The 23,274-nt window shown below is 34.6% G+C and overlaps 1 protein-coding gene across 3 annotated transcripts in view; it reads left to right on the top strand.

The window, feature by feature from the left end:
- Window positions 1-22,677, top strand: part of LOC150103897 (stomatin-2-like) — a 119,561-nt gene extending 96,884 nt beyond the window's left edge. For 2 of the 3 annotated variants that reach the window (XM_090397167.1, XM_090397169.1), the window contains exons 2-8: window positions 2,755-2,861; window positions 5,872-5,944; window positions 7,359-7,441; window positions 7,533-7,736; window positions 14,836-14,891; window positions 16,937-17,015; window positions 17,978-22,677. In XM_090397167.1, the coding sequence (XP_090253293.1) occupies window positions 2,755-2,861; window positions 5,872-5,944; window positions 7,359-7,441; window positions 7,533-7,736; window positions 14,836-14,891; window positions 16,937-17,015; window positions 17,978-18,184 (809 nt within the window). In that variant the 3' untranslated portion in view covers window positions 18,185-22,677. Of the gene's footprint in view, window positions 1-2,754; window positions 2,862-5,871; window positions 5,945-7,358; window positions 7,442-7,532; window positions 7,737-14,835; window positions 14,892-14,979; window positions 15,036-16,936; window positions 17,016-17,977 lie in introns of all 3 variants that reach the window. The other variant, XM_090397168.1, reaches the window with a different exon arrangement.
- The last annotated feature ends 597 nt before the right edge of the window (window positions 22,678-23,274 follow it).

Here is a 23,274-nt window from a genome sequence, read left to right as displayed (position 1 = left end):
GTGTGTGTGTGTGTGTGTGTGTGTGTGAAAAGCACGTTTTTTTAGCTCGATAATTTAATGATGTACTTCTGTGCTCACTTGCACTTTTTTCCAACTTCGTACAAAATTTCATGTTGCAACTTCCGTTCAAAATAGCAGTCACTCCTGTTTTATGGCAACTCTGTAGAATACGCGCTGCTTTTCACTCTGGATAAGAATCAGCTAGAAGCCTGCTAATGCAGTTCTAATGCTCAGCACACATTCTATTAAATTTCGACTCAGTTTTAATACTGAGTCGCAATCTAATACAACAGGGGTCGGCAACCGGAGGCCCGCATGCGGCCCAAACGTGCATTTTTGGCGGCCCATAAAAGGCTGACCATACTTACATTCCGTATGTTGAATTATTTAAATAATACATTTTATAATATGAATAATAAATTAAAAACAATTTTATACCTATACTGTACTTCGTGATATCGCCGTGTAACTTAGCGCGAGTCAACCGTGTCAGTCATCACGAGTAGGGATAACAAAGGCAACTTCATCCGACGACAACCGAGATTTTGGCGCACTTTTGCAGTCGCGTTTCCTGGTCCGTATTTTAATATAATTCAATAACATTAACTATTATTTTCAGAGGATATATATTTGTTAAAAATAATTTCAAAAATGGGTTCAAGAAAACGTAAAATTGCTGACGAAGGAAGAAGGTTTAATAATGAATGGAACAGCAAGTACTTCTTTATTGAAAATTGGGATAAGCCCCTTTGTCTTTTTTTTTTTTTTTGTCATAAAAGTGTTGCTGTTATGAAAAAATATAATATCAGACATCATTACTAGAATATCGTACTTTATCTTGTAATCTTGTAATTTAAATATTTCTGTGGTTTTTAAGATTGATATAATAAAAATTGATAACTTACATATTTTTTTGTAAGTTTTCAGTCTCTTAATTAAACGCTTGCTGCCCGATTATTAAATATAGAAGTTGAATGTGGCCCGCGAGTCTGAAAAGGTTGTCGACCCCTGTAATAGAACATGGCTCTTAAAGTAACACTCCTATTTGAGTCATATAAATTGAATAATAAAACCAGTCGCGTTAATTTATTAACCGCTGTTATTACAATATTTAATTAATATTGTATGAACTGTACGGATTATTGATTAATAAACAAAGTCGCTGAAGCAGTAAAATCATAAAATCTTCCCCATTTGCTAATTGCTTTGAAAACATTTTAGCATCCAAATTAATTGATATCAAACTATAAATTTGTATATTTTACTTACTTTTGATGTTAAAAATAAGTATTAAATCGCCTTTGCTTCAAAAGATAAAGATAGAATTTTTAATGCTTTTCGAAAGAGTTTTTGAAGGGTTCCCTTGATATTTAATATTAAAGTCAAATGAAAGAGTGTTTCGAAGTCATGTGAATGATGTGAAACTTAATACAAATAAACACAAAAATAAAATTCACATTTTAGTTTCGTGTTTATGTGACCATATCTTGTGAACAAGATATCTTAATTAATTTAATTTGAAACCTCAAGGAAAAGAGCAATCACTATCTGGCATATTTTCTGATGTAAAAAAAAAAAGGTATGAAGTGAAATCAATATTGTTGCATGAACATTAACGAACAAAGCTTAGAGCACGTTAACTTTGACAAAATGGCCTGGAATACTTTCATCTCACTAGGTGATGGCTGTCATATAGTGAAATGCTAACAAACTTATTTTTAAGTTTGTTAGCATTTTAACTGCTCCAAACTAAATTTTCTCCAAGGTTCGCATGGTGAGCAAATGAAATCTGGCTGTTTGACATTTGAAGAGGTTCCGACATAGATCCAGAAGAGGAATGAATCAAAAAGTAATGAAAACTGTTTCCGCGCAGGGAAGTTTATGTCAGACTTAATCTGGGCCTTAAAAAACTTCATAACTATTACTGGTTTCGTATAAAAAATATATGGCAACACTTACATCTGCGAGTCTATGTTCATCTTCAAACCTATAACACTTATGTTACATATTTCTACATCAGGTTTAAGAACTGATATGCGCACATTAACTGAGATATCAATATTAGAAATAATTAATAATAGATATAATTATCCAATAACGTTATTTTAGGCCATTTAACTTTTCAGATATTAGTAAATAGCCTGATTTCCATTTCTCATTATCTTCGAGGTTAAGTGTATTTCGACTATACAAGATACGATGTTCCTAATCCTAACTAGTATTAATTTGCATATATTCGTGTGTGTTCTGCATACACGAGTGTATAATGTAGAGTTACTTGAGAGAAAAAAAAAACTATTTGACTGCACTAGAAATCGAAATGCAGTGGATCATTCACAGTTCCAAGTCGTATTACTATGTGTGTGTGTGCAGGTGACTTTTCAATACATTTTGCTATTAAATATATTCTTGAAATACTAATTTAATAATTCAATCACCGATACAAGAAAACCAGCTCATTAATTGGCCTTAGGCCTATCATTTTTTTAGGCTGCAGGAATTATTTGAAGGGAAAATTTTCGTATAATACTCTTCAAGAAATTTAGGATCTGCTTGCGACGACTCTACTTCACATTGCGTACTGAAAGAAGCAATAAAAACGGATGTGACGTCTAGATATATCATTTTTTTAAAGTATTACTAATTTCTTAAATGAGCGCTTACTGAAAATAAATTAATCTACCAACTTCATTGTACTCTTCATCTTCTCTTATAAGGTTCAAAGTTTGATTAAAATTTTGTTTCATTGTTTAGCCGATACGTCTGATGTCGGAATCGGAGTATGTGGATGGTTGCTGACAGTACTTTCGGCAGTAGTTGCTATTGCCACTTTTCCATTATCAGTATTCTTCTGCATTAAAGTAAGTAATCGCCGATACCTTTTTTTCCCCCTCAATTATGATTTCCTTTTCTTAGAATAAGTCACAGAATGAGATTATTTCTTGTTTTTTTTTTCTACTATTGTCAAGAACATTTCGCAACCATTATTAACTCGAATCTTCTGATGAATATAAAAACCTTGGACGCCGTTACCAGAATGGATCCTAACACGAAAGTATTTCGAAAGGATTTTTTTTTCCCCCTTCTATTCTCTTGAGTAAATAGGATCCATTCGTCGCACGCAAACTTTATTCATTTTCCTAAAGAAAACATTGGTTCACGAAATTGAACTGGTAATTCTTAGGATATCTATCCGTGACAAGAGTGACATATCTCGAGGGTTGACAATTGTCATGGTAACTGCACGAACAAGGTAGTGAAAATAGCAGATCTTGACGTAGTAGAGAAATCTTAGCAACAAAGATGCTAACATTTCGTAATCATGCCAAGTTTTGAAACAAGAAGTCGTGTATTTGTAAGTACGAATTTTCGACGACAGTCGCGAATAAGTTCAATTCATTGTTTTTATGGTTTAGTTATTTTCTGATGGATGGCTTTAAGAATAAGCAGATTATAAACAAAAGTCTTATTGATGTCAAGTTTTTCATAGATTTTAGGCTTATGCAAAGTATGAGCAAGTAACGAACAGAAAAGTCGGTGATGAGCATAAAGACATTCATGACGTTGTTTCGTTTGACTAACATTAGTCAAATTTATTTCCTTACTGAAATTTCTAGATCTGTTTTTCATTTGGCTGAACTCACACTTTCTCAGAATATTGTTATTCTTGTTTTACTGTGCTAAAACATTCATCAGGTTACAAAACAAAACGGAAGACAATGGGGGATGTTTTTTGGTCCCTGCTTAGCATTAATTGCTAATCGCTAAGTGCCTGTATCTGTTAGACATGCGCTTTATCTTCCTTTCCCTCAAAAGTTAATAATGAACAGAAAATGAAGATTCGTTTTGCAATCTGATGTCATTTGCGTCATCTGGCTAAGTGTGTTGATGCAAAATGCTTATCTGACGTGTTTGTATCGGAATCTCAAGCACTGTAAAAATGAGCACAACCGGAAATGAAGAGTCCTAAGACTAATCAGTTTCAACTTGTATCTCTTCACACAGAACTCTTTTTAACCGCTTCAAGTTGAAGACGAACAGACAGGATCCTTCTAATGACGTCAAAGACCTTTAGATTCTCTATGCATTAACTAATTGATGCGCGGATAAGTTGCCTGGAGCCCAGTTGATATTATTATGCTTTATAATAGAATAAGAAGAATAAATATTAAAAAAAATATTAAACAACATTAGATTTTTAATTCTAATCAAAACAATTATTCTCTTAATATCATAAACATTGTTTTTAATCGGTATATCATTTAAAATCAGCTCATTTCGAAGATGAAAGAGAAAATTTTAATTAAAACAAACATGTTAGAAGCTGTTAAATATACAGGGTGTTCGGGATAAATTTGACATATTTATAATTAATTATATTTTTCCGTAAGTTACATGTATTAATACACACTTCTCTTCATTTAAAAGTTTGGACCCTTCCTCATTTATATACAAGATGTCAGAAAGGATGGATAGCTGGAACCCACCTGAATCATGGAAGAGAATAACTTGTATCATGATGATTCGTGCCCGCCATCAAAATAAGGATATTACGACTGCTGCCTAATGCTCCCTGAATACAGTAAAAACAATCAGGCATGAACTAGAGACTTGCAATGGTGACTACGAGGATGTAGCAAGAAGAAAGATCCCTAGCAGACGATCTGATTGCGTTCGTACAGCAGAATTCCTCGCAAATCTGCAGGAACAGGTGTTGAAGAACCCTGGCATTGGAATTCGGGCTTTGTTCGTGGAGTTGCTAACTGTAGTCAAGCCCTGGATAACAAGGGTAGCCAATGGTAGGCCGTATGTATGGCAGCAGGATTCGGCCCCTTGCCACACCTCTGGGAAAAGTCAAAAATGGTTGTCTGAAAATTTCTACGACTTCACCAGTCCAAATGTTTGGCCCCCAAACTCCCCAGACCTTAACCCCATGGATTATTTTGTATGGGGCGCAGTTGAAAAAGACACCAATCGCACTTCCAGTAATACAAAAGCCCAGTTAATGGATAAAATTAAAACAGTTTTTGCGGCCCTTCCCAGGGAGACTGTAGCATCAGCTTGTTCGAGGTTCCGAAGCAGAATTGAAGCTGTGATCGATGCTAATGGTGGTTATTTTGAGTAAATCTTGTTGATAGTATTGTAATTAACTCTGCCTGTAATGTTTTTTTGTCAATTCATTAAATTTAATAGATACAAAGAAGATTTTCTTTTTCCTTACGAAACTGTCAAATTTATCCCGAACACCCTGTATATCATTACTATAAGCAAGAATTTTTTACTCTTTTTCTTTTTTTTTTTTTTTACAAAAACAAAAACAAAAAAAGTTATTTTTTCGGATAACTTCCCGTCCAGGGATTTTAACTAAAATCCACACAATTATTTCTAGCACTATTATGAACGTGCATACAAAATATCATGAAAATCAGAGCAAAGAGGCGGCTGCTATCGACACACACACATAAAATGTATCCGGTTTCGACAGATAATTTGCGCTCGCTCTCATCAATAACTCTGCTATATTCGGTCTATTTATTCCGTCGCTGTTGATTGTGAACTAACGTGTAGAGTTCAAGAATATATTCGCTACTGCTCTACGTGTAATTTCAATACCATTTGATACATTGTCCAAGCCTTATCATGAACGTGCATTTACTAGTTGGATGTTCTGTCAAATAGCATCGTGTCAAAGGTGAAATGTAATAAATTTCTATAATATGATGATGGCAAATATATTATGCAGTTGTATTCCTTCTAATCCATTCAGGTAGAATGCATTTATAATCTACTAATCTATTGAGAACTAGCATAGTATAACATCATATTATTCCACGAAGAGGATTTCTAAACCCGCCATTTTTTATTGTTTAGGTAGTCCAAGAATATGAAAGAGCAGTCATATTCCGTCTCGGACGTTTACTCCACGGAGGATCTAAAGGACCTGGTGAGTAGACCTTTTTTCAACATTAACCACCTTTTACAGAGTTCATCTTTCCTTCACTGCATTGTATTGAATTACTGAAGGCCATCAATGTTAGTTGCGCAATTTATGGTAAATAATTATTATCATTATGCCTGTTACACTTAAGCTTATTTCGAAAATGGATGTCATTCTGCTATTATTACAGCATTACTTTAAGGATCCATAAATTACTCCTTGGAAAGCAGAGGGAGTTGCCGATTTGTGACAGAGTGTGAGAGTAAGAGGAGATCTAAGAATATGTTACACAACTGAAGTTTTTCACTCGTTTTTTTTTTTTTTTTATAAAAAAAAGTTACTTTTTTCTTATGTAATCCATGAACACTTGAATCTGCAGGAAACAGTAAACGAAGGCTACGAAATGGTATTAAGTTTTTCTACTATTATTTTTTTAAATACAAAAATATAGATTCATTGTTTTAGCGTCATGGCCTTATCAAACACCATTAAAACTGAAATAACAGTTTAAAAAAATGAATACAAGATGCAGTCGTAAAATAAATACTGAACAGAAGCATGTAGGATGTACTCGTATTTCCCTTCACAATCAGGCCATCAGAAATCTTTTCGACGCCCTATTATTTAATTGGAGAATTAGTTGGCACCTTGACGGGAACTAAGAGTTTGAAAGCAAAACTGAGACTCCTTAGCTCAATGAGTATAGATAAAGTCCTTTGGTCGGAAAAACCTGGGTTGGATTCCAGTCTATGAAACGCGAGGAATCTTTATCAGGTTTTTTTCGACTAAGGATGAGTTAGCTGGTCTCGTACTAAGGTGGAAGGTTTTTCTCCGTGAAACTCGGGTTTTTCATCCCTCAAAACAAGCAAACCAACTAGTGACCACACATATCTCAGACATAGAATGCAGAATGATGTTCGTTTGTGCTGACCTCTGACTAAGAAGTAGTAACTTATATCCAATACCTCATCTCGGATCCAAATGCCAATACTTTACTGGTATCGGGATACTCCCATTCGTTAACAACAAAACGAAGCTTTGGTTTCACTTACAGAAATCCACCAGTCAGAAAATTCATTATTTCCAGAAACCAATAATCGCGTTAGTGTTCAGGCCCTGATCGAACTCACGACAACTTTAGTCTATTATTCTGGGGACCCTTTTTCTTTTTCGCTGACAAAGAGAGCTAATTAGTGTACTATTTCTTTTACTTGCAGTAGGGATAAAATAGCAAAAGAAAAAAATAATCTATAGTCTTTTTGACGCAGTTAGCGGATAAATTAATGGTATAGCTTAGGCTGTAATGGAGAATTCTAGGAGTCGATTAATATTTTACACTAACCGGTTTCTACGAAGATTGAATGATTTCTGCTTATTTTGAAAATGCCTCGGTTTGGTAGCTTTTGTTTTTTACTTCCAGGAATTTTCTTCATCCTGCCTTGCATCGAGAACTACACCAAAGTCGACCTGCGAACTCTGACATTCGATGTGCCACCTCAGGAGGTAAGCGAAGAATTAAAAAAAAAATACGTGGATTTTTAACGAATTTCCTATCGCTGTGCCAGAGTGTTAACCAGAATGTTTTCATTCGCAGGTGCTGACCAAAGATTCAGTCACCGTGTCCGTGGATGCCGTAGTGTATTACCGTGTCCACAATGCCACTGTATCCGTCGCTAATGTAGAAAACGCCCATCACAGCACCAGATTGCTTGCCCAGACTACCTTGAGGAATATGCTAGGGACTCACCACCTGCATGAGATTCTGTCAGACAGAGAAAGTATTTCAGCGAGCATGCAGGTAAGATGGACTCTCTTTCTACTTCATAGTTATTTCCTAATAGTTATAGTCCATTATAATTGAAATGGCCATAATTCCATTAACAGGAAGTATAAAAGAGAATTGTTGAAGTGGGTGCTTTGCAAAAATGGGATCCCGTCTTCAGTAGTTTAATTAGTAATAAAAACAGATCAGATTGAAAAAGTTTAGCTTTACTGGTAACCAAATACCGAATTAGGTACAATGTGGTTCACTTATCAAAAAAAAAATCACACACACACACACACACACACACTGGAAAATAATTAGTTTTAGACTTTTTAAAATGTCCAGCATAAAACTCTTCAAGTTCTCTCACAATGCAACCGTCATCATCTGTGGCAGAACCTCGCATCATAGTCAACATCAGACGGGTTTTGGTATAGCCGAACTTAGCTTGACTACTTGTAAAAGTCGGCGAACTTTGAGGAAAGTTCATTCGGCAACTGTTGAAGAATGTTAATCAATTATTTTTAGTGATAGCCAATCCACTGGTGAGATGAAAGCCTTTTTGCAAAAATGAAAGTGAACTGACAGTTTGATTCGTTAATATGTTCATGGAGCCATTTTGCTTCTTCTTTCAATTTAACGTCAGAAAAGAATATACCAGAAAGTTATAGATCTTTTTTTCTGGAAGTTTCATATTTAGCTCACTTAAGATATATTTTTATGTCCACAAGATAAGCAAGATCTACAATCCGTTTTCTATCAGATCACACAGAATCGTTTACAATTTTCCATCTTAGGATGTAAGAAGTTTGTCCTTTAGTTGGAAATACTTGGGTTGAAATGTCATCTAGGAAGTAAAGAACCTTTATGAGGACTTTGCTGTCGAAGGTGAGTTGACCAGTCTCTTACTGAGGCTGCAGGACTTTCCTTCCCAAATTCGAGTTTTTCTCTCAAAACACGCAAACTTATTAGAAGAACTCACGTAGTTGACAAACATAACGCACGAGCCTCATAGCCTTAGAAGATTCTGTTGTAAATCCAAAATAATACATCTCAACCACTTTCTGTTCTGAAAATATGTATTTTAGATTCCAATTAATAATTAAAAATATTTGATACCGTACGTCTAAACTCGACTCGCATTTTCCCTCCGGTTAGGGGAAAAAAAAAAAGAAAAAAAAAACATTAGTTCGAATTCCGTCCAGAAACCAACCTTCAGGAGGATTTTCGACTTTAGACTAAAATCCTCCTAAATATACGGAAGCGAAAAGGTTCTTTAAAACAGACGAAATGGACAGAGAACTACCAATTAACAAACATAAAGATGAGTCTTCGGACTCCTTGGAGGTGTCACGAATAATAATAATAATAATAATAATAATAATAATAATAATAATAATAATAATAATACACAATTCTTATGGCCTGTGTGCCTCATCTGTGAAAGGAGATACATAATTTCTCCCAGGGATCGCATTTTTCTGTTATTGTATTGAAAACTTCGATTTCATAAAAAATATATTGTAATTATAAAATATAGGAATGAAATATTTGAATTTTTCTAAACTGAATATTTGATGCGAGCATATAGCTTTCATCGATAATAAAAAAAGTTTGATTTAACGCTGGGCCATAACTTTGCATCGAATATAGCGTTGAAATAAGTCCATAATATCATTAAACTGAAAAAATCCAATTGCAGCACGTCTTCTGGTAAATGCGCAGTTGTAAAACTATCAGTTTCGGAGATAATCGGCATAATTTCCAGTCAAATGATTCCAGATACATCGGTCTTAAATCTAGACATGTTTCGGCCACCGTCTATCAAAAAATCAAATTTATCTTATGTTCACTTTCATACAGAGATGTCTCGTACTTTAACAAATCATTTATGTGAATGATTTGTTAAAGGCATTGAATAATTGATTGTAACAGGATATAATGCATTATTTATAGGCTCATGGAACTTTGCGCTTGTGCAGAAAGAAATTCTGCACAAGCGCACGTTTCCCAAGTTACTGGATATATGGAGCGATGGGTTTGAAGATAATACGGAAATTTTTTTTTTTCGCAACTCACACAAATGTGTCATCAAATACACGCATTTACAACATATTCGTTAGAATTAGGAACACGAACTGACTGCAGTCATCCATTCCATTCTCGTCACACTTATGTCTACAGTTCATTGCTGGCAATTAACTCAACTATCGATGATGGCAAAGGGTGAAGACCCACTTCCTGCCTATTTTCATACATTAGAAATAAAAGAATTTTTCCTACTTGCTTTGGGGGGGATGAATAGCCATTAAATGATAAATAAAATAAATATTAAAAATAAGGAATTCGACTATGGAATCAGTTCAGGCGTTTTCTCCAAACGAAATCATTAAATCTATAAAAAATAATAAAATCCAATAAAGACAATCCGTATCTTGGTAATTTCAATCACACGATTTGGATTTTTAATTTCGTAGCAGGTAGATCGACCATAGAACACTGAGATATACAAAATAATATTAGTTAGGATTAGGATTACAACATGGTGGCACTTTCCCATTCCGTTGGTAATTTAAGGCTAAAATAATTTCGTTCTGTTCTTTTGGAGGTTATCTCAGACAGTTGCATTTTAACATGTCAAGAAATCCATTCACACGCTGCCGAGGCAGTAAAGCTCAGAATTCTAAAGCGTCTTCGTATTATGAATGAATATTAATTCTACTGCTATAGCAATAATACTTTTGAGTACTGATAAAGAATTGCCAGTACACCATTTTTTTTTTTGATACATTCCACAGATTTTTGTTTTTTCGTGAGCTTATAAATGCAGCTGTGATACGAAACTAACTTCTGTTTTTTTCCCTACTGCATGTACTTTGATCTGAGTTGATAACAAAATGATAGTTCGGATTCAGAGTGATCTCTATGGTGCTTGTCCTTTTTTGCTTTTCACATTTGATCATCTTGTGATTTCCACAACTCTTTTGGGAGTCAGTCAGGTGAAATGTTTGGCTCATCTCGAAGCGGAGCGTTAGTATTTCCCCCCTGCAATTCGTAGTTATTAATTTGAAATAAGAAAAAAATACTTTAATTAATATATTTAGTTTATTCCAATGACATAATTTAAGGTAAATATTAACTAATGTAGAAAGTAGCAGAATAATTCATTTATTTGTTAAATGTAAAATAACTCGGTTGTTTATGGTGAAGCACAAACAGGCGTAACTCCGATGTTAATGCAATCGTACGATTACTTCTTGAAAGTCGGGGGGTGTCATTCATATGAACCCCGACAGCAAAAACGACAAGTGTGCTATTTTTAGATGTCAAGCACGCACCACATATAGCACACTTGTACCACGTGAGGCAGCTTACTCAGAATGAATTTTCGACCACACCGAAGGCCATTACACGACTCATGGATCTTGGATGCTAAGCTATTCCAAGGTTGAATTAGAAGAAGGTCACGTGATTCCAGAGATGCATTTGTTCATTTCAGCATTGTTTAAAACCTAATTTCCCAATGAAGTACACTGCAAGCTGATTTTCTGTTTTTTACCAACAGCTGGCGATTCCTATAGTGAATACTTATATCTGAATGAGATCTTATAATAATCAATAGACTAAACCAGTGGTTTTCAACCTTTCTCTGCAGCGGTATTAAAACCTTTGGTGGAAATATGCATGAGATCTGGGTTCGAATCCCATCTAGAACCCGAGCTGATCTCCTACGGCGGTTGCCAGTCCCATCCCCTCACACTATAGCTTCATATCTTTAGTTATTTCGGCTGTAATATCAAGTATTATGTAAATAACGGGTGTGCATGACGCTACTAAAATTGTTCATATATTTTTAGTAATGCAAATTAGGCCATTGAATGCAGGAATGTTCGAACAATATTGGAGGTCATCTTTCGTAGCTTGTCGTACGGCAGCTATCGTAGCTGCAGTCAAACGAAATCACTCCAGGGTAAAACTGTAAAGAGATCTGTCTTAAGCTATCAAGGTACACAATCAAATTTTTTTTGTGGACAGGGACGAAAAACATTGTTAACCTTGACCTTGTTCATTGAAAGAGTATCGATCCTTGGAGAGAAATGACTTTTCAGGAAAAAAAAATATTACGGGATAAGTTCCGAGATGTTGTTAGAGAATGTTGCAAATACTGGTGAGGGTTTTCCGCATGAAGTGTGCATATGCACAACGCATTTCTAAATTACCAATAAATATAGCAACTTACTGTACGCCCACAGATACGAGATCCTTCAACACTTCTGCGCATGTCAGAAGAATCCATTCCGAAAATAGGATAATCAATCCGTCTTGTGGGATGAATTGCTTATTATTACACATCGGAAAATTAACTTTTCCCTTATGATTATTTGCTGTTTTTATAGTGGTAACTATTTTGCTTGTATAACAGCCGGAAAATTTTACGTATGAAGCAAGTGATTTCGCGTGTTGTTGACCAATTCGTATATCCTTTATTTCTTTCTCTCCTTCAGCATGCATTGATTATTCTTGGCAATCTGCCAGCCCCGGTTCTATGAACCATGAGAGTACTATACCTATGAAGTTCTGAGAAATGGTTCGTGAATACTATTGTTCATCAGCACGCATTATTTCTTTAAGTATCATCTATGCTTTCTTCAACCCGTTTACTTCTGATGTAGTATTCTTTATTCCCCTTTTGTATCATTTCAGATAATTTTCTTACAGTTTATCAGAACATTCTGCATTCCCAGCTCATTTATCATTCCAACAACAAAGCACAATACTGAGAACGAAAAGGTGTAAGAAAAATATAAAATCTCATCGGATGTTTAGCTGATTTTCTCCCTAAGTATTACAAAATCTTATTATAACTGAACTTATGTGAATCCCACCCACAAAACGTTATAAACTTTATTTTTACACCTTTGCACTGAAATCATTGCTACATACTATGATCCCATACGTCGTACAAGAAGAAGCATAAGCTTCAGCAATATCCTATGCTATCCAGCTTCAGACCTGGGGAATCTAGAAGTCATTCAAGATACTTTCTTGCTGTGCCTTGCACACAAAGAAAACATCTTGAAATTAGCGAAAGAGAGTACAAAGTTTAGCAAGTTCATATGACTTTGCTGATAGCCTCCTAAAGAATACAGTTGAAAAATAAATTTGCCACGATGTAGTGTGCGTCTACTTTAAAAAGAACACCACATCGTGTCAAAATTTACTTTATTTTCAGCATGGTAGGCAACTTTCTCACGATAAAAGGTAGTGCCCAACACCCACAATATCTACTAATTCATCTCCTCTGTTTACTACGAGGTCGGGCTTCTTCACTCCGATAGTGGAGTTCTACAGTTGTTTTCCATACTCTGTTCCTCAACCCATTCTCTATAATCCACACTACTGCATTGTGTCTTCTGACACATGCTACATATGTGCAGTAGGAACACTTTGCAACAGGAAGTTCCATAGAAAAATGACAGATTCTCCTATACGTGTTGTTATCACTTCTATCAGTTATATGAGCGCGTAGTCGGCAGAGCATTGATTCTCATCTTGATAAAACTAATATCTTCAAATCCTGAGAGGAGGTGAATCCAGTTCCTAATCTATTGATGAAACGGTTTGATTCTTGTGATACAGTCACGTCAGCTGATTGATGTATTAAGCCCATTTCTTCATATAGTACATTACTCTACATTACATCACATATAGTACATTAGATAATCTTGTTTATCCTTTCTAGAGACCAAACATGGAATTTTTTTTTCAAGCCACTACAGGCTTCCAGTAAACAGAATGGTTGCCTCATACCGAGCAATTAAATTCTTTCAGATAAAGACATTTACAAACTTCCCTGTTCATGGCTTATTAGTTGGAAGCTGCATCCATTCTGCCAACGCGTGTAACGCACTTCTTTATTCAGGTTACTGGAAGGAAAAAAATAAGCTCAGGAATCTTTTAAGCATTTCACTATGTCATTTTGATTAATTTTTAAGATTCATGATTATTAAGATATTAATAACCGTGCCATGTTAATCCTCTATGCATAATAATTAATTCGTACCTATTCCATAAGAAATTATCAAGGGAAATTTGAACAATAAAAAGAAAATTAACACTATCATGCAACAACACGCACGCTCCTCGATATTTGTCACTTGATATTTCAGCATTTACAGAAGCGAAGAACACATGAAATAACTTATGTCTAAAGAGTGGGACTCATACGTCAAGTACGAGGTGAAGCTCAGTTACAATAGCCCTTCTGTGGTTCAGTCAGTGATGTCTATAGATAGAAAGCAAAGGTGGAAGAGTTAATCATCACCAAGCGAATATGAAAATGAAATAAATTAAATATTCGCCTGGTGATGACTAACGTGGTGGACTAGCCATAAGAGTACCTGATACTAAAAGATGGTGGCAACACTGCTAAAACCACATGGTCTAATTTCTGTATCTTTCAGAAGCCTTTTTTTTCTTCTCTCTTTCAAATTTACATATTAAGGACGCGTCCTCTCTCCTTTCTGAGATTAAGAGTTTCTTGGAAGACGTTGAAAATCACTGGACTATAACTGTTAGATTATAAATAAATGCTGCTTTTGCTACGTGATTCGGACCTATTGAGTATCAAGAGGAAGATAGCTAAGTGGTCAGAGGTCTGTTTAACATGATGTTGATGCGGTCTATAACGAACCTGTTGCTTTAGTTTGATTTCTTGTGTCCGGTACAAAATCGATGACTACTTTCCTTCTCGTTCAAAGCTTCCACATGCGTAATGTATTTTTAGACGCAAATGTGGGGTTTCTTTACATTTAATACTATATTAAACCTTGCAATACCAGGCATTAATATCGGAGTTGGGCCAAGTGCAATTATCTCTGTGATTTGTGTAAGCTATGAATATGTATGAGCGTCACTTGTTAACATTTCTGAACAAGTGACGTCACTGTTACCTTGACAACGCTCATGTCATTACAAACAGTCTAGTCTTTTTGAATAAGAGCGCCTTTTGAAATTGTATAAATATGTGTTATGAATCTGACTAAACTCTCTTCGTCAACAGTGCTACTCTATCTAATAAAGGAACATTGTCCTCCTTTGTTATGATCTAATATGTTTCTATCTTTCTTAGACACATCTTGACGAGTGCACTGATGACTGGGGAATTAAAGTGGAGCGAGTCGAAATGTGAGTTTTCTGTTGCCATGGCAACAGTTTTTTTATAACAAAAATGTTTATTTGTCATGTTTACATTTTGTACTTGTTTCTCATACAGACTTACCTGGATGCTGGCACCGACAGATGGGGCATCAAAGTGGAACGTGTAGAAATGTGAGTTATCAACACGCCCGTTTCGTTCTAATACAACCTCGTCAATAAGCTTTTATTCCACTTCCTATATGAACACTGCGAGTATCACTTTGTTTCTGCACTTTTTTTTTTTTTTAGTCGCAAGCATCTCCACTTACTTCCTGTCTTAAAATTATTTCATTTGAGATATCTCTAGCACTTCAAGCACGACTTCCCCTTAAAAAGTTTGAGTTCAGAATGATTAAAATCAAAACTAATCGTTGAAATGTATCCATTTTTAGATCATCCCTTTTGACATATTTCAGTCCGGTTTATATTCTTGTTAAGAGGATCGGAAGAAAAGAGTGGGTAAAGGAGTCGTAGAAAATTCCCTAATTTCCAAATTGAACAATTGAATTCATTGTTTTGTAAAAAAAAAAAAATTTCTTTCCCACTCATCGAACTCCAGATCTTTTCGCTGCCTAAATACAGCAACGTGAACCTTGACCTTTCCGCGATTTGCGTTACGAAGTTGAAGCACGCCTGTCTGTGAACAGCACTTGAGAGGAACAAGACGCAAAGATCAAGTACACATGTATGAACTTCGCCTTCGACTGTTGTAAACAATCTCCATAGTGATAACGATGAAGGAAAGAAGATACTTCTGCTTCAAATGCATTACATTTTGTTTCATCAATATGGATTTTCTTCTGAATATTATCTTCTATTTTCTTGTGGAAATAATTAATTACGATGTGAGCTGGAAGAAGCGCCATCTTGTGAGTTAAAGGAATGAATTAAAAATGTCAATTATTGGTTTTTTTTTTTAAACGAACTTTTGTTTTTCTTTGAAAACAACTTTACTGAAGATAATATGTGCATAGTTAGATGAAGATGTTTATGTTCACGATGACATCCTCCCTCTCCCTTTCTTAACTCGCTAACTCACCCGGAGGTTAGGACAAAAGTAATCAATATTCACAAGAACTAGCTGGTGCAACTGACTAAAGCAATCGATTGCTATTCTTTGTTCCCGTTTTCCAGAGGAATATTAAATTTACTGCAATGGTAACGATGAAAAATCCATTCTTGCCTGTTCTATTCACTAACTTTTTTTTCTTTCTTTTTTAAAGTGCTCGTTAAATTTTTCAGCATTTCTGAAGTTTGCACTTAAAGCAACCAATATAAATAGCTAGTTCGAGCTGTTAAACCACCACTTAATTAACTATTCAATACCTAACAATGAGGATCGGTTCTTATGCATACAGGTTGTCATGGAGTCACTAGACTATCAACTTTACCGTGTATAATATCAGACATCACTTAGTGCGAGGCTATAGTTGCTAAGCAACCCTAAAGCAACAATTGCTTTGGCTATTCAAGATGGATTGCCTTAAAGGAAAGAAGCGAGTGTTTGTTTATCGCCAGCTCTTCAAGTACTAAAATTGACAATGGAACCTAGCACCCAGTCTAATCAAGGCATAGACTGGAAAATGAGTTTGCAAATTTAATAATAGTTTTTAAGATCAAATATTTGAGTTTGTTTACGTAATTAAGCTGTTGAATCTAAAGACTTAATTAGTGTGCAGATCGATATGTGCTTTCAGTGCCGATTTTTACTATTTCTATAGTGACAGGGCTCTATATAAAGGGGGCCCCATAACACGAAAATATTTGTTGCAATATTTTATTAAATGATCTATGATTTTAGTGACCGAATAAAATTAATTATTCTATCTCCATTTTTACTTCAGTTTATTTTTATTTTGGACAGTGTAGTGGTAGAATAATGAAGACGGCACTGCATGCTTGTTGAGAGAGAGAGAGAGAGAGATATTGATATACTGTATTTATTTAAAACTTAATTTGAGATGAAGCGCCACCTGTGACGCTGATTATTTTCTTTCTCATTTTCTTTCAACTTTAATTTCTTGTTATTACAGCAAAGATGTTCGTCTGCCAGTTCAGTTGCAGCGTGCGATGGCCGCTGAAGCAGAAGCCGCACGGGAAGCGAGAGCCAAAGTGAGTCACAAACATATCTCAACAAATAAATAAAAAAAAAAAAAACGTATAAACGTAAGTTCGTTACGAAAACGCTGCTAAGAAACGGGAAACTAAAGCAAAAAATTACATCTAAGGAGATATGATTTCTTTATTTTTTTCTTAATAGTTATCCAATATTCACCTAATCAGAAAAAAAGAAACAATTATTAAATTAACATTAACTTGAAGAGGAAAAAAACAGTTTATGAACTTTTTTCCCTTAAGACCTAGTTATTAAAATAACTCGAGGTGTAGCCAAATCGGACGAAAATTGGCGTTTTTCCTTCTTGTCGCTGTACAGATTTCAGTAACGGAATTTTAATCCTTAACATTTTTTAAAAAACGGTCCCTTAGTAATTATTATTAAGCTGTCTAAAAAAAAAATATTTTCTCCATTTCTTCATGTGGAAAGCGTTTTTTTCCTTCTTAAAACAGAAGTTTCAGTGAAATTTGTTTTAATAACTTTTTTGCTGTTTTAAGCAGTCGTTTGTACTTTACGCGCCCAACTTTTCATTGGAGTAGTTTCCTTGACAACATGAATGAAATGTACATTTCCTTGTGGTTACCTTAACAACTCGAATAAAATGCACATTTCCATATGGTTTCCATGACGTTTCATTAGCAGAGTTTTCGTAACGAACTTACATTTATACGTCTTTTATTTATTTGCTGAGAAAAAACTAATAAAATGTACATTTCCATATGGTTTCCTTGACAACACAAATAAAATGTACATTTCCTTGTGGTTACCTTGACAACCAGAATAAAATGTACATTTTCTTTCTAGTACGATATGCGAACGATTTTCATTTGATTTCAATAATTACATTTTTATAGATATTTCTTCTGCTCTCTGTCATTTAACTTTCTTTATAGTGAAACCACCAATGCGATTTCCAAACTATGGGTTGTTTCAAATTTGTCAAAATTATTTATTTTAGGTGATTGCTGCCGAGGGAGAACAAAAGGCATCCCGAGCACTAAAGGAAGCAGCTGATGTGATCACCCAGTCCCCTGCTGCCTTGCAGTTACGCTACTTGCAGACTCTGAACACCATCTCAGCAGAGAAGAATTCCACCATCATTTTCCCCTTGCCCATTGATTTCCTTAGTCACTTCCTGTCGTCAAGATACGCACCGGCTGATTAAAGAAAACATTGGGCTGAATACCGCCCTCTCAGGAGAGGTGGTCTTTGATGATATCAGTGCAGATAACGAGTGGTTGGAATGCGAGCACACTTGCATAGCACTTAAACATATGAGATTTTATGATTGCGAAAACAAAACAAAAAGGATTACTGCTTGCACAAGATGCTTGGTGGCTATTTTATCTCGTAATTCAACCGTGCACCCAAAGATGGCGTATATGTCGCAGGAAAATAATGGATACCTCATATTTCGTGAATGTTTATAAAGTTACAACCGTATTTAATGTTAACAATTTGGAAAAAGGTTGTTTATAGACGTAGGTTAGAGTTGACCTCAGGAAATCAAAGCCATTTTTTTTTTGTCTGAAGTTATTCAGGACGCAGCTGCTGATTTTAACTAAGCCTAATTTAATGGCGTTCCATTTATATATCGTTTATATATCCGACCTGTCTTTCATACCGTCTAAATTATTGTCCAAATTTCCATAGGTCGGAGAATCTTTCGAATCTTATGACCTGCAAATGTTTGCCAACAGAATTTGCTCAATATCTTATCTCTTTGTCTTATATATTTGGTATCTCTAGCGGTCAGCGTCCATCCACGTCATTCATTGTTGTACATTTTAGACACTAGATTTCGGTGAACACAAATATGAAATCTACATGATTACTTTTATGGCAAGAGCGCGCAGGATCTTGTAGATTATTTGTCTCGCTCATTAAAAATAGTTTTTGTTTTTTTAAATATATCCTCGTGGAAATTAACAATTTCTTGGGAACGTGGCTGGTAGCCACAGTTTCGGCTGGTGCGAATGAGGCGCGAGGAAGTTATTGGTAACCATCTTATATTCGCTCTCACATTCCTAAAGGATGCATTTATAATTATTAACACATGGCACCAGCAACAGAATATTATTTGAACATGCAAAATATTTTAAATAAATTATTTAATATAACTTATAAAGGAGAGTTTATAGTTTGTTTACATCTCACTTCGCATTTTTTTATATATTTTGTGTAACAACGAGCAGTTTCAAGAGTGATGTGTTAATCGAAAAAAAAAGAAGATTTGTACGTAGTTTTCGGTATTGAGACCACATATTAATATAAAGAGTTTATTAAAAATAAATAATTAAAAAACTCGACAAGTTTCGTGCGTCGGAAGACTTACATCATTAAGGCTAATGGTACATAAAAGTTTTACACAACAAGCCTATTGACAATTAATTACACATATTAGATGTTTTAAATAACTTCACAACCGTCAAATAATTGAGAACCCGAATACAAATGATATATTCGTTACTGGCGTGTTGGAACATTGCTAGTTGTTGCTACGTTCTGTGGCTCACGCATGCTGTATCCGAGGCAGTTAAAGTTTTGATGAAAGCATACCACACTTAATGTAAAATCAAGCCTTGATTTTTATTGGACTGTGTAGGGATCTTAAGCATTAGTGCAGCTTCTTTAAATTTCTTTGTGAAACAATTATTATCAATAGATGACATTTTTGTTTGTTGCCAGAGTATGATGGTCAGTAGTGGCTGTGTGGAATGCTAAGCCTGATTTGTGCTCCCCTTCATTTTTCGACGTCTTTTACATGCTCAGACATGCGGATCTCTCCCGACCTTCCCGTCTGGCCTATATAACAAATGCCACAAGAGAAATGAATCTCATAGACTCCTGGTTTTTTTTCATGGGGTGATGTGGCGGTTTTGGTGAAAGTAGGAATCTTGATATGTGTTTTGTAAAGGTAGAAACGTCACTTTTATGTTGTACTCGCGGAGCATCATAGCCAATTTGTCCGTGACATTTTTGATGTACGGCAGCGTGATTGCATTCTTGAAATCTTGTTTAAGTAAGCGAGTTTGCAGGAGCTGTCTTAAGAATTTTTTCCGATCGTCTTGGGTTCAAAACCATTAAGTGCGAGGTTCGTGCCAGGTAGTGTAATTCTTTCTCTTCATCGGTGTGCTAGATCTATTGTTTGCTCTGTCTCTCAATGTGCTGCTTCATACCACCGATTAAAAATCTTCCTGTTGTGGTGGGTTTTCTGAATACGGAGAAGGATAACCTTTTTCCCTCTTCGTTTAATTCAATAAGGATATCAAGGAAAGGTAATTGTTTGTGTTGTTCTAGTTGAATAGTGAATTTTATATTTGGATGCAAATTGTTTACATAATCTTTAAAAGCAATCAGCTCATCCACCGTTCCTGACAAAATGACCAAAATATCATCGACGGAACGTAGCCAAAGTTTGGTCTTTTCTGATAGATTTTTAATGCATTTGTTTTATGTTAATGTCAAATATAAATAGAATAGAAAAAAATAATATTAATGTTAAAGTCATTTGTCAATGCATTCTCAGTACCGAAAACTACCTACGGAACTGCTTAACCACATAAACCTACGTCTATATTAAAAAAAAAAAAAAAAAAAGAATTTTTTAAAAAACATTCTGGCCATTTCCCTCTTAATGATTGTTAAAACTGATTTTATGAACAATGACTTATCTGGTTTGTAAGGAGAATTGATGATCTACACATTTATTTATTAATACATGTCCAGTTATTATATAATAGCATATTAAGGCTTCTGTACAAAGTTAACTGGAGACTGCAACAATGTAGATTATGTACATATTGTTTTTCCTTGTACATTTATGACGATTGAAGGAAAGTAAATATTTCGTGGAGAAAAAAAAAAGAGAAAAAGTTCTGTTTTTAAAAATTAACTCTATTTAATGAATACTGTTTTTTTTAAAGAACTTTTGTAAAATGCTATGTTTATATTTTAATTTGCTTTTACTGCTACGTTTTTATTATTGTTTTGCTAAATTTTAAAACTGAACGCGAAGATTAAAACTTTTTCTAAATATGAATTGTACTTTGCTTTCAAACCATGTGTAGTCAAATATTGAGAGTTTAAAATATTTGTTTTAAATTACTAATACTTTATTAATAATTCAATCCTCCATGAGTGGTGGATTTTTGTTGATAGTATTTATTTATAGAATATCTTTCGGCTTTCGGAAAATACACGCGTTGTCTGCAAGAGTTTTATATCCTCCCAGTCCAAATCATTTCATAAATTTGTACTTTCAATAAAGATCACGTGGATTAAAATACATGAAAATTATAATTATTTAAGTAGTGGTTAAACTGAATTAAAAACAAAAATGCATTTCAATTTAATTAAGCGATTTTGCATAGAATACTTTTATATGCAACCGAATTATTTAAATAAAATTACTTTGATAGCTGGGAAGGGGATTGGCAGTTTTGAACATGGAAGTGAAGTTTTAAAATAAAAGTTACTTTAATTTAAAAGTGATACATTTTAAGTTTTAACCGAGCATGGTTAAAAGTATCACAAAAACACCCCCATTTTCCCGATTTCTGTGAGTTTGGGACACTTTTTTCTAAAACTATTTTTTTCTCGTCATTAAAATAGCATTAATATATTAATCTGTTGAAGTCCATGTTGTATATCAATGTATAATATACACCAGAGCCATCTATGATCAAATACCAAAAACACATCCGCTCTTTTTTTGGTCACTATTTAAATACATTTATTTTTCGTTTGAGATAACATACGGTAAATATCAACTTTTACACTCATTTCATGTCGGATTATACAGCGATATATGTATTTACCAGTACAAAACGCAACTACTCCACAGTAATACATTTATTGCTAGAACCGTAACTTGTTGCAGTTATTGTTATAACAACCAAGATATGTGTAGCCTTAATAATATCATCTGCAGATTTTATATTTGAAATTCTATGTGATGTACGTCGTTAGCCTTTGCTAAGCAGTTTATACCTGATTATCAACTCCAGTTATGACGTTGTTTGATTGTTATAACAATGTGGTGACATATTCGTTGTTTTCAAAGTACAATGACAGGATTAGTGGAGTAATTAGTTTAGTAATTAAATATCGAACACCAGGTGTCGCTTTGGTTTACGTTCTATCCAGAGAGAGTTGGATGAAATGGATTTTTTTTTTTTTTTTTGGGTAACTGAATGAAGAGACTCCACTAAGTTTTTTGAGGATCAAGATTTTCGCTACTTTTTTCAACTTTTTTGTAATTTTGGATCTTTTTTATACTCACAGAAAATGTAATAAACTAATTTATTAAGATTTGTTCACTTTGTGTATATTTTACGGAAATGTCCACTCTATAAAATTAGGTCGTAATATACTGTGCAGTTTTTATAGGCTTTTTACGTGTCATTTCTGCAAATTGCCTAATAATCTTTACCTGGTCACAGAATATAATGCATGTAAGCCATTCAACTTATTGTATTTTTTTTTTTTCGTGGACATTCTGTATCGCTTAATCTGTCAACAAGATTGTCGAATGCACTGTCTTCGTTAAAAACCAATCAACCAATGAATTTATATTTGGATTGTTAATTCCTGCTGTGCATCTTTACTGTATCACTTGATGACTGCCTGGTGAAATAAATGTTCATTCCAAATAAATATCTGTATTCACTAATCTATGAAAACTCATTCATGTTTTAATTCAATTTTCATTTTTACGTATTTATTTATATACTAGAAAGTCAGCGCGCGTTTCGGTAGCAGTTATATTAGGCGGATGTGACGTCATAGGAGCCAGACGATAGATACGTCACTATCGAATCCACAAATTTATTTGGCAAAACGGAATGAGATTTGTTGTCGAACAAATGAACATCATTAATCTTGCTATGGCAACTCCAACAGATTGTTGAATGGTTACCACAGAAACGGAAAAAGTTGACAAGCTCTCACTGTTTATATACAAGGCACGCACACAACCTCATTATATTGTTTCGTTAATTCAATATTTGTGTTGCTTCTGCTATGACAGACGTAATGAATTGACCAACATCTATATGGCAGGAACTGACATGAATGGGTACGGATGATGTTGCTGATGAAATAAACATATTTTTATCTTGAATAATTCAAAGCCCATAGGACAAGTTAGATGGTTTGTATTCACAATGCGTGCGATATGCTGCCAGGTATAAGTTTTCACAGATGTGGTTCAAGATTAAGCTTGGATTTCTCTTTGGAAAGTCAGTAAACTGC

The sequence above is a fragment of the Typopeltis vanoorti genome, chromosome 8, assembly GCF_054136105.1.
Source record: "Typopeltis vanoorti isolate ZY-2024b chromosome 8, IOZ_Tvanoo_1.0, whole genome shotgun sequence".
Lineage (NCBI taxonomy): Eukaryota > Metazoa > Arthropoda > Arachnida > Uropygi > Thelyphonidae > Typopeltis > Typopeltis vanoorti.
Note: the sequence above shows the minus strand (reverse complement) of the source record. Positions and strands in the feature narration are given on the sequence as shown.